General features: G+C 54.2%; 1 protein-coding gene across 2 annotated transcripts in view; it reads right to left on the reverse strand.

The window, feature by feature from the left end:
* The window catches only part of Nectin1 (nectin cell adhesion molecule 1), a 61,365-nt gene extending 49,524 nt beyond the window's left edge, over positions 1 to 11,841 (reverse strand). The window contains exon 1 of one of the 2 annotated variants that reach the window (XM_004856806.4): positions 11,709 to 11,841. In XM_004856806.4, coding sequence (XP_004856863.1) covers positions 11,709 to 11,787 — 79 coding nt within the window. In that variant the 5' untranslated portion in view covers positions 11,788 to 11,841. The remainder of the gene's footprint in view (positions 1 to 11,708) is intronic. The other variant, XM_087212537.1, reaches the window with a different exon arrangement.
* Positions 11,842 to 14,403: the final 2,562 nt, after the last annotated feature.

Consider the following 14,403-nt stretch of genomic DNA (forward strand, 5'->3'; position numbering starts at 1 on the left):
CACCATTTAGTAAATACAGCAATGACACTGCCTCCCACTCTCACAATGCCAAGGGCAAGGGGATTCCACAAAATCTCGCATAGGGCACTTAGGGAAGTCAGAATCCTGTACCTCTTGTTTAGTTCTTCCTTCCAGCTATCCCTTAATAAGGGAGCCTAGGTAGCTCCCAAGAGCCACCAGGCATCTTCCCAGGTGACCACCCATGGGTGGAGGCACCTATGGGAGCCAAGGCCCTGATGTACCCATCCATGTTGGCCACCCAGGTGAAGGGACCACTCCTGCAGCATTCTGGCCACATGCTCCTGGAAGGGGTCCTCCTTTGGGGATTGGACCCTCCTCTAAATTTAGTGTCCCTGGGCAAGCAGTGGCTGACAGTAGCCTCTTGGTGCTAAGACAATCTCTCCTTCAACTCCATGCATTATTTACCTCTTGTAAGCCTCCTAGGATCTCTCCCATCCTAGAGGTAAAGAGCTTAAGTTTAGAGGAAGACAAGATATCCAAGATACCAATGTACATGCTGACACGGAAGTCATTAAGTACTAAGATCATTTGGCTCCAAAGTAATTGGTGGGTTTAGTCAATTTAGAGGAGAAAAATAGTCAAACTAGTTGTTTGTGATCCTATAGACAAAAAAATTATCTAACTGACCTCTGTCCCATTCTCTGAATGGTGGCTGAGGGGCAGTGTAGACCCTGACTCAGATGGTCATCATTTCTGATTGCCTCCCCTTCTTCTTCTCTTACTCTTCTCCATCCCCACCTCTAATAACCCAGGCTCTGCTCTGCCCCTAACCGCAGCAGCTGGGTAGGAGCCTTAGCCTCATGAAGATGGCGATCAGTGTAATCAGGAGCAGGCTCACATATGCACACAGATAGCAGGTGACCTCATGTGCATGCATATCCACATACACACACGTACACACACACACACACACACACACACACACACACACCCCTCCTCACATACGTACAGAGGACATAAAAACACTTGTAAAGAAACACATAAACCACACATTATTATTACAGTGCAAACTGTGTACACAGTGCAGTGAGGGTGGGATAATGGAGTGGGAGAGGGTAATGGGGCCATTTCCTGGGAATGGTGCTAGGGGATGGGGAAGGCCACAGGGACTGTTCTCAAGGAGGCAGTGGCACTCAGAGGTGGGCGCCACAGACTTTAGCGCCTTCCCTTCTCCATCACTGCTGCTTCCCTTCAGCACTGACCCTAGACCATTATCTGACTCCTGGGAGAGTTGGGAGGCATGCTATGGCCAGGGCAGAGGGGGGCACAGGGGAGCGGGGGGGGGTGTCGCCTAAGTCCCTCCAAAGGCCCATCCATCAAGTGCAGAGATAATGAGTGCTCAGCCGGCCCAGGACACTGATGACTCTCTGGGTACCATAAATACAGGGAATAAATCTGGGAAGGGCAAGGGTAGGAGGGTGTCTCAGTAGCAGGGCTGGCCATCCTGCCTGGGAAGGGAGAGGAGATCCATCCATCATTCTGAGAGGTGCAGCAATCTAGGCCAATGAGATTGAGGCAGTTTGAGGGCGGGGGAGGTGGGCAATCATAATAAAATCATCCAGCAGTGTGGCTGCTCTGCTCCGATCTTATTTACACTCTGGGAGATGCCTGTCTCTGCTTCTGCTCCAATTTAAACCTGGAAGCTGCTGAATGATGCTTCTGCCATGGATTCAAACCCCAACAAGGAAGTCCAGCCTCAGGGAGCAGAGAAGAGGGGCATAAGAGTGACTTGGTCTAAGAGTGGAACAATCATCTGCAGGTCCTGGGCATGGGGACCCTTAGTGCTCACTGGGAAATCCTTGGTTCTGGTGGGGGACTTAGGCAGGTCCTAAGCTCACCTTCCTCCTAAGGTTTCCACCCATTTCCTAGGTACAGGGCAGATTCCAGCCCAGGAGCCTACTGCCCGGGTCTGGCTGGTGTCTGGCCACAGAAGCCGTGTGGTAATTCAAGCTAACGGAGCATGGATAATCTGCAACAGCAGAGGGTCCAGGAGGAATTTCTCTTTGGCGTCGAAACGGATCAGATGACTGTTCTTCAGTTAGTTACCTTCCTAATTAAGCAAGGGAGCCTGTGAGGCCTGAGCCTACATGGTGACCTACAGGATCAGGGGTCCTGGGAGGAGCTTTGGCTATGGGTAACCCCAAGAAGACAATCTGCACGTGTACTGACTGGAGATGCCACTTAGTCCTGAGCCATGACACCAGGAGGGGGTCTTGATTTTTCTGCTTCTGGGGTAGTTCTCTCCTTCTGTGAGGCCAGGATGCCTGGCCCCAGATCAAGTGCCTCTATCCCAGTACCTTGTACCATACTTCCTGGAGCAGAGGAAGCATCAGCCCTTTTATCCCAGGAGATCAAAGCAGCAGTGCAGGTGAACACCCTAAATCCTTCCCTGCCCTCTCTTAGTTTAGGATGGGCTGGCATAGGATCAGCTTACTGAGCTCTGGACCCACCCAGGACCCAGGGCCAGCCTGAGAACAGCAGTTGGGGGTGGTCTCAGGCAGGTTCTTGTAGAAAAGCCACTACACCTGCCGCTGGTCTCATTGTGGTGGGAGGCTCCACAATGGCATCAGTGGTCCCTGCCTCGGAGGATGAAAGAGTGGTAACACCAGGACATATCATGGCAGCGCAACCATGCAGATACTCCTGAGGCAGAAGAGGCAGAAGAAGAGACATAACAGGCAGGAGAAACATAACACTTCTAATACTTCTAAGCTATCCAAAGAACACACCAGTGCTACTATGGAGTCTCCCAGAACACAGCACCAATAACTCCCCAAATGCTCCAGGGATATACAACCGCATCGCCTGGTTATCCCTGTATGATCAAAGGGACACGAGTGTAAGTAATGAGGGACTCTGTGGAGGTGGTGGACGATTGTGGAAGCATTAGACCTGGCTTAGTAAGCTGTCTCCTCTATTACTCTCCTGCCCCCCCCCCCCCGGAAAAGAGGCACCTTAGCCACATGTCTGAGGGTCAGAGGCACTTGCCTGACTTTTTGGACCTGTCTCCTGCTCTGCTACTTACTAGGTGTGTGACCATGGGCGAGTTAGCCAAATCCTGCCTGGGCCTTGTATTCTCATATGTGAAAGTGGGGAGAATAGAAATAACTCCATATGAGTTGATAGGAAAATTAAGCCAGTTACTACATTACATGTAAGATGCTTCCAACAGTCCCTGGTACCCAGGAACTCTCAGGAAGTTTGCTATTCTTCTTATTATCATCATCATCCACAGTCCACACAAGCAACCATCTCTCCATACAGCATGTGCATTGCTCCACTGTGTTCCCTGAGGAAACCAAGCCCCATCAGCAGTGATGTTCTTTGTTTTGTGGAGACAATAAATCTCAGTAACTATCTAGCAAGATGAGAGTAATGACTGTCACAGGGTGGCATGGATGAGGTGCTGGGGGCTTTGAGATGCAAGAAGTTACCTTCACTGGAATGGGGTTGGCCTATTAAAGGCTTCATGATAAAAGTGATTCTTGACTTCAGCATTTAGAGTTAATATTTATGGGAAATAGGGAGAATGTGAAGGAACTAGCATGTGCAAAGGCACCGGGGTAGGAAAGCACTTGGCATGAACAGAGAGGAGCATGGGAGAGGACAGTGGGTGGTGAACCGGGGAAGGAGGGGCAGTTATCCCATGCTCCTGGGCATATGAGTGTCTACTCAGGTGTATTCATCTAAGTGGCTGTGTGGGCACATTGGAGCCAGGAGTCAGGGTGAGGTATAAACCAGGGCTGCAGCCACAATGGTACCAACAAGCATGTGAGTGGGCATTTAGCCTCTATAGTAGGACTCACATGAAGTGGCACAGGGCTGGCTTGGCTCTGAGGTACCTTCTTTACCACTCTTGACAGCATTTTCCCACAAGATACAAGAACTGAAGAGGGAACCATGTGGGGTGTGGCTCAGGGCATAGTGAATAGAGCTCCTGGCAGCCACCTCTCAACCCCAGGTGGGGCTTGAGCCTCAGACAAGCTGTAGGCAGGGCCTTGCAAGGATCTTCCATGGCCAACACAGGCCTTCAGCCTCCTTCCTCAGCGCAGAGCTCACTCGTGTTGCCCAAACACATCGGTGATCCCATCTCCACTGACTCATTTGGTGGGAATGCCAGCTTACCTGCCAAAGTGTGGGCTGACACATGTGACCCCCAACCGGAGCATACAAGGGAGCCCAGGTATGCTTAGGAGCAGTTATTTGGGCCTGGTCCACATTTCCTTCAACCAAGCCTGAGGTACCAAGAGGGGGCACGTTTTCCTTTGCTCTGATCTTGTTTTCCATGGTGACATCCCGAGCCATGGTGGTATTCTGATACAGTGAGAGTCAAGGAAGAATGATAACACAGAGAGGGATACAGGCAGAGCAGAGGCTGGCTGCTCACAGGCACTAGAATCACTAAGATAGAAATGGTCTCATCTCTGGTGTGAAGAACCCTGATATGGAATCCAAGCCCCCACCAAGGAACTCAACCTCAGGGAGGGACCTGGAAGCTCATGCCAAGGCTGCAGGTGGCTCTTGGAAGGAGCTGGCTTTCTCAGGCTTTCATAGGCAGGTAAAATGTCCCTTCCTTCTGCTTCTGGATGGAAAGATAGGCCAAGACTCAGGCCACGGCTGCTGTGAGGACTCTAGCCTTGGCCTCTGGTGTGCTGCCCTGGCCCCAAAGGTCCTCTTCCAGGGAAGGAGGATGTTCTTTGCTGCCAGCCCCTCCCAGAGAAGGCAGACTCCTGGAATAGCCCAGAGGGAGCTGTGTCCTCCTCCCCTTCAGGCATGGTGCAGAACAGAGAGTCTATGTGGGCGGAAGAGACCCCAAGTTTCTGGCTTTAGGGAGCATGCATTCAGGTCTTTGGAAGGAGGAACTCTATTTAAGCCCATAAATTGAACTCAGACTCCCAATGGCACTCTTGCATCCATGGCCAATGGCCTGTTGTGACGCCCAGGCCACGCCTACAGCTATGTCCCAACAGAGCCACCAGCCAGCGGAACTAATGTCCTCTAATGAGATTCGGGCCAGAGTGGTCAGGCAGGTTTTATTGTCTGTGGCTTGGTAATGAGACTCCTCATAAACTGGGAATGAAATTGGGGTCTATACAGACCAGAGCGGGTGGGGGTGGCCCAGGAGATAGAATTAACTCTCTTTGCCAAGTCCTGTCCTTCTGCTGCTCTCAGCTGCTCCATCTAGTCCATGAGGCTTTCTGAACACCTGCTCTCTGCCCTAAGCCAGGCCCACACCCTACCCTGTGCCTCGAGGTCCACACTTACACCTCAGGGCCCTGCCTGTGTCTCAACCCACTTTGCTGGGGGCAGATGAACGCTCTGTGTCTGGTAGGACACTACTCCCTCTGCCCCTCAGCTGTGGTCATAAGGCATCCCGTGCTCTGTGCCAACTTGGGCTCCATGGTCAGCTCCAGCTGGGCTCCTCTCCAACCACATCCTCAGCATATCCCTTGATTCCCCAGGGAGCTGCCACGCTTGGCTTTCTGTTCGAGGAGGATGACAGCTGGTGGTGGAGTAACTGGCCACACAATGGACACCTTCTATGGGGGTCCGGCTCACCTCTACCGTGTGTCCATCCCCGCTCATTTCCTCATCCTGATCTACTGCACTTGTGGTCAGAAGTCCTGGTGCCTAATGGGGCCACACTGGCATGAGATAGGCAGCAAGTTACCAAGCCTAACCCTCACCTCTCCTCAGCTGTAAAATGAAAGTAATACTGAGGCCAATACCACTCATGAGGGTTGTAGAGACCACTGATCTGCTCAAACTCCATGCTGTAAAGAGGGCCATAAACTGTTATTATTACAGTGTTGCAGGAGAATTCAAGAGAACAAAAAGAGAAGGATGCTCCCATCCCAGAGGTATGCTCTGTCTTATCTAGCTGGTTCCATCTCACTTCTAGAGGGAGGGTCCTGTTGCCCACCCTCCCCACAAGTGTGGAAGTTTGAAGGGAGGCAGGGGCTGTGTCCCTGGCCTCCCTGTCGGCCCCAGGCTGCTGTCACAGCAAGCGTTCCAGATGGGCAATGGTGCCCCAGCTGCGTTCCAGCCAGGGAGTGACGCGGGTGCTGGGAGAGCTCTGAGCGACATGCTGGGGGACAAAAGCTGCACAGCACCTGCTGCCTATGTCATACTCGACCACCACAGGGCTGGGCTGGCAGATGCCTGCAGCCAGCCAGGCCACCCAAGTCCCCCTGGTTGCAGGCCCTGCTGCTCTGCAATTGCTGGGCCTGGGTCATTATTTTCAAGAGGGGGCAGGGATTTACTTCCTGAGCAGTGCTAGTTGGAGGCAAGGGAGGTGGGGCTAGTAGTGAGTGGGCATGAGTGGCTTTTTCTCCTGGGACCATAATGGTGGCACTGACCAATGAGCAGACTCAGAGAGGGCAAAGCTATTCAGAGAAAAGACATAGGGATGAGAGAAGTTACCCCTCTTTACTGCATGTTTACCAAATGCCTGGCAATGTGCTAAGCACTTTTCATTCATTATTCTCAATCTCATCTTTACAAACCTCCTTGGAAATCTGTATTATCTGAAACCCATTTACAGATGAAAAACTGAGGCCCATCAAGTGCTCTCCCCAAGTAACTCAGCTAGCCATCTGGAGAGCGGGGATTCCAACCCAGTTCAGCTGGCCCCACTTTGCAGTCTCACTGTGCTGGGCCACCAAGGTGGGATCACCACCAGGTTGCAAGGAGAAGACCGAGGTATCTGCTGCCATGCCCTCCCTGAGGAACCATGAAAAGCACAGCTCCCCGAGCCTCAAGAATATATACCTATGGCCTTCCCCAGTCCTTGCCCAGGATAAATCTGGGGTTATTCATTGCCTTGAATTGGCTACAATCTGCTGCTGGAGAGTCTTTCTTTGTGACCCTCTTGAGTCCCTCCTGTTACACCGAGTTCATCTCTCCTTGTGGAATGGGTCAAGGTTCTGACAGTATGTCTGATGTGTTTTCTCACATCTCTTCACTTTCTCCACTTCCCAGGCCCAAACAACATGAGAATCCAGAGCTTCAAGGGTTAATTGGACTAAGGGGGTGTTATCTCCAGCTCAGGGCATTCCTTCTGCAAGGTGATCCCTGCTCAGATCTTAAGTTACCTCCTGCCCCAGCCGGCACATCTGCTGCTGGTTCTGCAGACCCTGTCTCCATGGAGTAGGGCAGGCATCATGTGGGGATATTTCCCAGCTGGCCTTGGGCAAGGGGTATTGGGCTTTTGTGGCTGCCCTCTCTCTATTCCTTGCCCTTCTTTCCTGCTTCTTTTCTAACAAGTGGGGTCCTTCCTTCTGCCACTCAAACCAGGATAAATCCAGGCATTCATATGTTGTTGACCTGGGGCCCTTGTACTTTGTACTTCTTTTAATGGAAATCCAAAGCCCATAATCATAACCTTTATATAAAGTTCAAGGTATGTGAACCCCCCGCCTCTGCCATGATTCTTTTTCCCAAATGCCAATGCAGGAAGCAAAGATGCCAAATTAGGAGCTGAAAACCTGTCTCCCTTGGCTCCTCCCAGCCATTCAGGGATCATGAGAACCCGTGGGGCAGGCCAGGGCCCAGTTAACGCCAGGTTCCAGCACTGCTTTATTGGCCAGGGAGACAACAGAGGCTAACAAGAGAGGAAAGTCTCTCCAGGTAATTGTCAAGGTCTCAGACACCTCCCTGCAAGGATGGAGAGGCTGTCTAAAGCCAAGGGCAGAGGAAAAAAAAGGAAACAGCATCCAGGTTTCTTTCTCACCCCCCAAAGGACCTAGACCTGGCAGCTCATCCTGGAAAGAGCTGGCCAAGGGCAAATCTTGGGTCTTTTCTCAAAGTTACCTGCACTGACACTCTGACATAAATACAGGCATTATCAAGGGCCAAAACCACTCACAAAAATCCATCAGTATACCATAGGAAATCAGTTATGTGTGAACATCCATTTGCTATTATATATTTATGGCTCCAATTCCATGGTGACCCACAGTTAATGCGTGTACACACCTCCTAATCCTGGTCCCCATGGATCTGCACTTGCAATAGTAAATTGTAGATCAACCACACAAATACACAAAACCCTCCACATGTGTATGCACACACAGAGTTTAGACCAAAGGTGGAAATGTCAGAAATATAGGCCAAGTTCCACAACTGGCTAATGTCCATTCTAACCTGGCAAATGTTCAAAGTAAAAAAAAAAAAAAACCATCCAAACAGGTGAATATATAGTTACCTCTCTATTTGCTCCTCCCTCAGGTAGGAGGTATTCCATTTACCAGGTTAACCAGGAAAGATACAATAAAAAAATCGAAGATACATTCACACCTCCCTTGGGTGTTTTCTATTTGTGCTGAACAATGAACATTAGTCAGCTGCTAAACAATAGCAGCATCACAGATACAGCAACTGGAGCTGCCCCTCTGCCCTTCCAGCCTGGCCCACTAGCTCAGCTGTCAGCACTAGGGCTCTGGCTGGCACAACCATGCTGGCAGCATACCACAGGGCCCATAGGTCAGGCAGCCCAAACATGGACAAGGTAGATTAATTGTGCAAAGCCAAGTGGTCAGCGAAGAAACTGACAGCACTCCTGATCTCCACCAGCATCAGACCCCCAGGGGCTACTATGCCACATGCTCAAAAGTCCAGGTTTAGGAGATACCTTCTAAGCCACTCAGGCAGGCCACAGGGCCCAGGCTCTGCAGTGTCTCCTCCTCCCCTCCAACCTTGACGATGAGGCCTTGAATTGGATTCTGAGATACCCTCCACAGAGCTGCCTCATAATCAGGCCTGAAGACGGCTGTGGACACACACTGCAAGCCCCAGGTCAGCAGAATTGGCTTTGCTATAATGCCCTGCCCAGCACCCCCAAGCATAGCATAGTCTGTGGGAAATGGGGAGAGAGGAAAATAAGCCAACAGCCCCCACACTTGGGAGTTTCAAAGGAAACCACCATGACAGGGAGCTGAGCACCAGCTGGAGAGGGGTACATGGTGGCTGGACAGGTCTTCCGAGGGTGTGCATAACACCTGGGGTGTGTGTTCTCTTTCCAGACAAAAGGTGTGGGGAAGCCAATTAGGGAGGGTGTGGTGTGGGTGGGACACCTGCTTCTCAGGCAGGTTCTCTGCCTCCTCCTCTTCTTTGGGCTGCCCAGTCCCTCTTCAGGCTGTGGTCCAATGCCCCACTGACCCTTTCCTCTAAGTTAGAGGAAAGCAACCACAGACTCATCTCAGGAAACAAAGAGAGGCTCGTGGGCCTTCATTACCCTGCCTGGTACAGTCGACAATGTCAAAACACTTCTGTGTGCACACTTCCGTTGCCAGATTGGGAGTGTTTTGAAGTCAGGGGCCATCACACACATGGGGGGTTCCTCCACCCCCACCCACTCAACATTTTCTGTCACAGTTCAGGAGAACCCAAAAAAGAGCAGCAGATTGGCAAGTCATCAGAGAGAAGCAAAAGCGAGTAATTGAGAGGGAGTTGGGGAGTGGTGCAAAGGGAGGGCTGGCCTGGCAACTTGTGGACCTTCTAGCCTTCTCTCCCCAAGGGTCAGAGTGGGCACATCCACTTGCCTCCTCCCTCAGTGGACCCCAGAGAAAGCAAGCACAAGCATCAGGCACATAGGCACTGGGAAGTGAGTCTGGGAACTTCAGTTACCTTTGATGCTGCCCATCCATCAGACACTATCAGTGGGAGAACACTAAAGTGCCTGTCTCAGCCAAGGTTCAGTTTTAGGCACGCCCCCCCACCCCCTTCATCTGGACTGTTAGTGTGTGTGGGGTTATCCACCATGAACCAGGTGAGTGTCACCTCCCTGCCCCCACCCTGAGTGAATGGCAGGACCCACCCCTCCAAGATGGAATTAACCAACCTTCAACAAAGCTGAAGAGAGTAACAAAAGGAGGGGGGAAAGGGTTGAGCTGATCCCCTTCTCAAACCTTCCAGCCCTTTGTCCATCCCATGATTAGGTTAACCCCTAGTGTGCTAGAAACTACCAGAGCTCTAGGAAAGCTTTCTCTGGATTCTAGATGTGAACAAATGGAATCAAAGGATTCCCAGATGCCCAAACCCTGGTGGCCAGGCATGTCCTGCAGCATGAGCATCTAAGCCCTGTCGGCTTCTTGGGTTGTTTAGTGTGAGATGAAGACCTCCTGGTCTCACCAAGACACTTTTGGAGGGGCTCAGGCGTGCCCCTAGGAAGCAGGCAGCGACACTTGTGAATCTCCACTCCCCTCATCCTAGGAGGGAGGCACCTGGGCTGCAGGGGTGGGGACACCCCCTACCTGTTTTTGAAAACTGTTCTCCTTGGCATCCACCACTGAGTGAGCTTCACCAAGCCCAGCAGTGGGATGGCTGGCAGGAGAAGGGGCACAGAAGTGAACGAGGCCAGGGTCCTGCCTTCCCAGATGGCACACAGGCCCCATATCTGGTCAGCCTGGCTGGTGCCTTAACAAACTGGGGAGCTAGTCTGCAGCACCATAGGTCTTATCCCAGGAGGAATGTGTCTCTATTCCAACGCCCCTCCTTCCACCAAGGCAAAGACCATGTGCTCTAAGTTAGCGGGAAGTGAGAAGTCAAGGGCCACCTTATCCCCTAAAACCTACCTGGCTAGGGCCAGAGGTCATCTCAGGTTTCTTCCCAGAGGGCTAGAGGGACCCTGGCCCCACCTTGACCCAAATCGGGTGTCAGGCTGGAAGCCCAGTAGCTTCCCCAGGGACCCAAAGGGTTAATCCAGGCGAGGGAACCCGGGTCGGATTTGCTTCCTAGATTTGCCTCCTAAACGCATTTTCCAGCTCATTCCCCAGCACAATGTGCCCGGGCCGGTCCCGCCTCTACACCCACTCCACCCTTCAGAGTGGGTTACTGAGGGCTACCCCGGGGTCAGGGCTGAAGTTAACCCCTCGGTTGCCGGCACTCGAGGAAGGACACGCGGAACGCCCTCACGGTCCCTTGGAAAAGTGGGTCATGCAGCCACCTTGGCTGGCACGAAGCCCGCGGTGTCTCTTCCAGGGAGAGCCCCCGCGTTTCTGAAACAGAGTTCCCAGGCGGAGCCCAGTCCCGCGCAAGGCTCGGAGTTTTCGATCCCGAGGGGCCCGGGCCTCACCCTCTAGGAAAAGGACCGCAGGTGAGCGAGAAGCCCAGAAGCCGCCTCTGCTGCAGGAGCCAGGAGCCGGCTCTCCGCGTCCGCTGGGAGATGTGGGGCGGGAGGGGCCCGAGGGCCCGAAACCGTCTGGCAACCAGCCGACGAAAGAAATGAAGCCCCCCGCATCCTCCCGACCCGTAGCCCACCAGCTCCGACTGACGCCCTCCTCCTGGGGCTGTTGTCTCATGCCCTGAGACGGTGATTACCGTGATTATTTTGCATTTATGTAACATGCAGTGTTTCCAAACTGCTTCTCGAGCTGAGAACTGGTTATTAAATAAATAGAACGCTATTACATATTATTATTTTTGTGAAGAACTGAGCGGAGAAAGTGCTTTCTTGCTACATAGAGACATGCATCCGACTGCTTCCCTGCAGGGCAGGCTGTATGGCTTCTCAACCTCTCTTTCTCCGCTGTGCCACCTTCTGCCCCCCTTACCCGAGCCGTGACCCAACTTTTCTGTCTTCGTTCACTCCCTGCAGCCCGGTGGTGGTGCCCGCCATTCAGCTCCCAGCCCCGGGGAGGCGCTGGATGGGTGGGGGTGGGTGGGGAGGCAGAGGTGAACACGCTTACCTGGGAGGAAGAGCGCAGTCAAGCCGAGAGCCAGTCCCCACCAGGGTCCAGCCGCGCCCGCAAGCCCCATCCGAGCCATCGGGGTCTCCGGGTCCGGCGAGAGGGGCGGTGAGCAGGGCGCTCCCCGCGCTCCAGAAACCAGCCCGGAAGACGACGGCGGATCGCTGGCGGCCCGCAGGCTCTCGGAGGATCCAGGTCAGCCGCAGCCGTCGGCCGGGGCGGGGTGGGCTGGGTGGGTTCCGCGCGCGGCCGCAATCCGGGCCCGGGCTGCCCCGGCTCAGAAGCTCGGCAGATGCCCGCCGCAAGTTGCACGAGTCATGCCCCCTTCGCCTCCTCCGTTCTCCTCCCCGCGCCGGTCCCCGCCCTCTTCTTCCACGCAGAGCCGGGCTGGGGAGAGGGACCCACCCCCGGCGCACTCGGCTGCCGGGCTGCGCGGCGCGGGCTCCCAGCCCCCGGCGCGCTCACACTCTCCCGCTCGGCTCCAACTTGCAGGCGTCCATGGCCGGCCGTCCTCCGGGGGTGGCAGGACGAACCCGGGCGGCGCAGAGGGTCGGGGCCCAGGCGGCGGCGTGCGCTGCAGCTCGGTAGCCGGCTGCCCGTGCGGCTCGGGCTGTGGGGCTGGGCGCCTGGAGAACCCGCCGGGTGCGCCGCGCGTCCCCGCCGCCGCCGCTCTGCCGGGTGCCAGCGATCCGCAACAATGTGGAGCTGCCTGGGCGCCGAGGCGAGCCGCGCTCAGTCCTCTCCCTCTCTTTCTCTCACTCGCGAGCTCCAGCCGTGGAGTCCGTGATGTCAGCCCGGGGGGAGGGGTTAGCGTTAACCCACTCCTGGCCCCGGCGCGCGTCGGCCTGGCCGGTTCAGCCTCCGCCCCCCCTTCCGCCCGCAACTCCCGGGCCCAAGCAAAGGCGGATGCGAGCGGCGGCTGTGGGATCCCTCTCAGGCCCCCAGATGCCCCTCGGTCGCCTTTCAGCCAGGAAGAGGGCCGGAGTGAGGGCTGCCCGCTTCGGTCGCAGACAAAGGGAGGCAGTGACCCCTAGCGGCCGGCGTCTGGGAGAAGCTGCTCGGTGGGGGTGGAGTCAAGATGGGGTGGGGGGTGGCCTCGGAGGCGCTGTGGGAACACTGAATCTAGCAATGTCCGAGCTGAAAGGGCTTCTGCAGCCCTCTCCTTCAATCCTGGACCCATTTCACAGATGAAACAAAACCAGCGGAGGGAAAAGTGCCTTGTACCGGGCAGAAAGGGCCAGAGCTCAGACTAGAACCCTGGAGCCAGGGCCCCCTCTCCTCGGAATCGCCAGGACAGTGAAAGGGAGGCAGCTCTGCCCAGGATCAAGCGGAAGCTGCCGAGAAGCCGGCCAAGGGCATTAGTAGTTGAGATAGGGCACACAGGTTTCTGGTGGGGTGTCTGTTATAATCCTTCTGCCACCACAGATTACTTTTCTAAAAATCGAAGCACTCTCCCTTCCCCCAAAGAAAACACGAAGCCAAGCTGGGTTTTCTTTGCCTGCACTTCTGGGCGATTTGTGGAATTTCCACGAAAGTGGCCCATCCAGTCTGTCCCGGGCAGGGCAGGGACTCTCCATCCCATCCAGTCGCCACCTACTACATCCGGGTGTGGTCGGCATTCTGCCAAGGCCACTGTGCCCTCGGGGCCCTTGGCAGCCCCAAGCTTGACCTCTCTCTCTTCCCTCCGGACCTCTTGTCCCCATCTCTGGTCTGGGGGAGCCAGACAAGACAGGATTTGCCACTAGAGAGAGGAGTTGTCCCCAGAGGCCTGACCAGACAATGCTCCCTTTGCCCTTTGCCCAGCCTCCAAGGGGGTTGGAACAGAGGGAAGCAGCGTGTTGCAGATAAGATGTAAACAAATTCTGGGGCCTAGGAGTAGGAGAGGCTGAGGGAAGAGGGCTATGAAGTTCACCAATTTTATACTCCGAGTGTCTCCTGGGGCAGAAGTCAAGTGAACACTCTCCCTCCCACTCGCTGACTTCTTTTACATTTGACACATGTAACCGGGGCTGTCTTTGTAGCAAAACACTGTGCCAGGCTTGGGATACAAGACATGGTCATTGCATTGTCTTTGCTCTTAAAGAGCTCAGTCTGGTGGTGCTGGTGAGGAGAGACACAGAAACAGTTGTGTGAAGAAGCAGCGACTATGGTCACTGTGTGGTGTGGGTGTGGTGGGTCACAGGGAAATCGTCCAGTGTAGCCTGGGCTAGGGTGGATACTGGAAGGGAACATGGGCTGAGCAAGTCATCTAGTAGACATAGGTACGAGTGGGAGGGCAAGGTATTTGGGAGGCTGGATTTAAGGTAGGGGGCAGGGGGCTGGGGATTTAGCTCAGTGGTTTCGCTGCGTGCTGCGCAAGCTCAAGGACCCGAGTTCAATCCCCGGTACCAAAAAAAAAAAAAGAAACTAAGGTAGGGGGGCAGCATAAGCAAAGGTCATCAGTTAGGCATGGGGTAGGTGCCCACAAATGATTGGTCCTAACCTCAACCTAAGCTGGAGAGGGGAGGGGGTCCCCAGATCTTTGGATCATGCCAAGTAGCCACCAGAAGGGGGTTTTAAACTGGGGAATGGCCTGTCAAATTCAGTTTGTGGTAGCCATTTGGACAGCCAAGAGTCCTTTATCTGACCGGCAAGTGCTGTAAGGGCCAAGGTTGAAATGAATTCCTTGCTTGTGGCCTTAGACTATGTATGTGGT

Source organism: Heterocephalus glaber, unplaced genomic scaffold (assembly GCF_053883595.1).
Source record: "Heterocephalus glaber isolate CG9 unplaced genomic scaffold, H.glaber_assembly_v1.0 deba00001429, whole genome shotgun sequence".
In the NCBI taxonomy this organism is placed as follows: Eukaryota; Metazoa; Chordata; class Mammalia; order Rodentia; family Bathyergidae; genus Heterocephalus; species Heterocephalus glaber.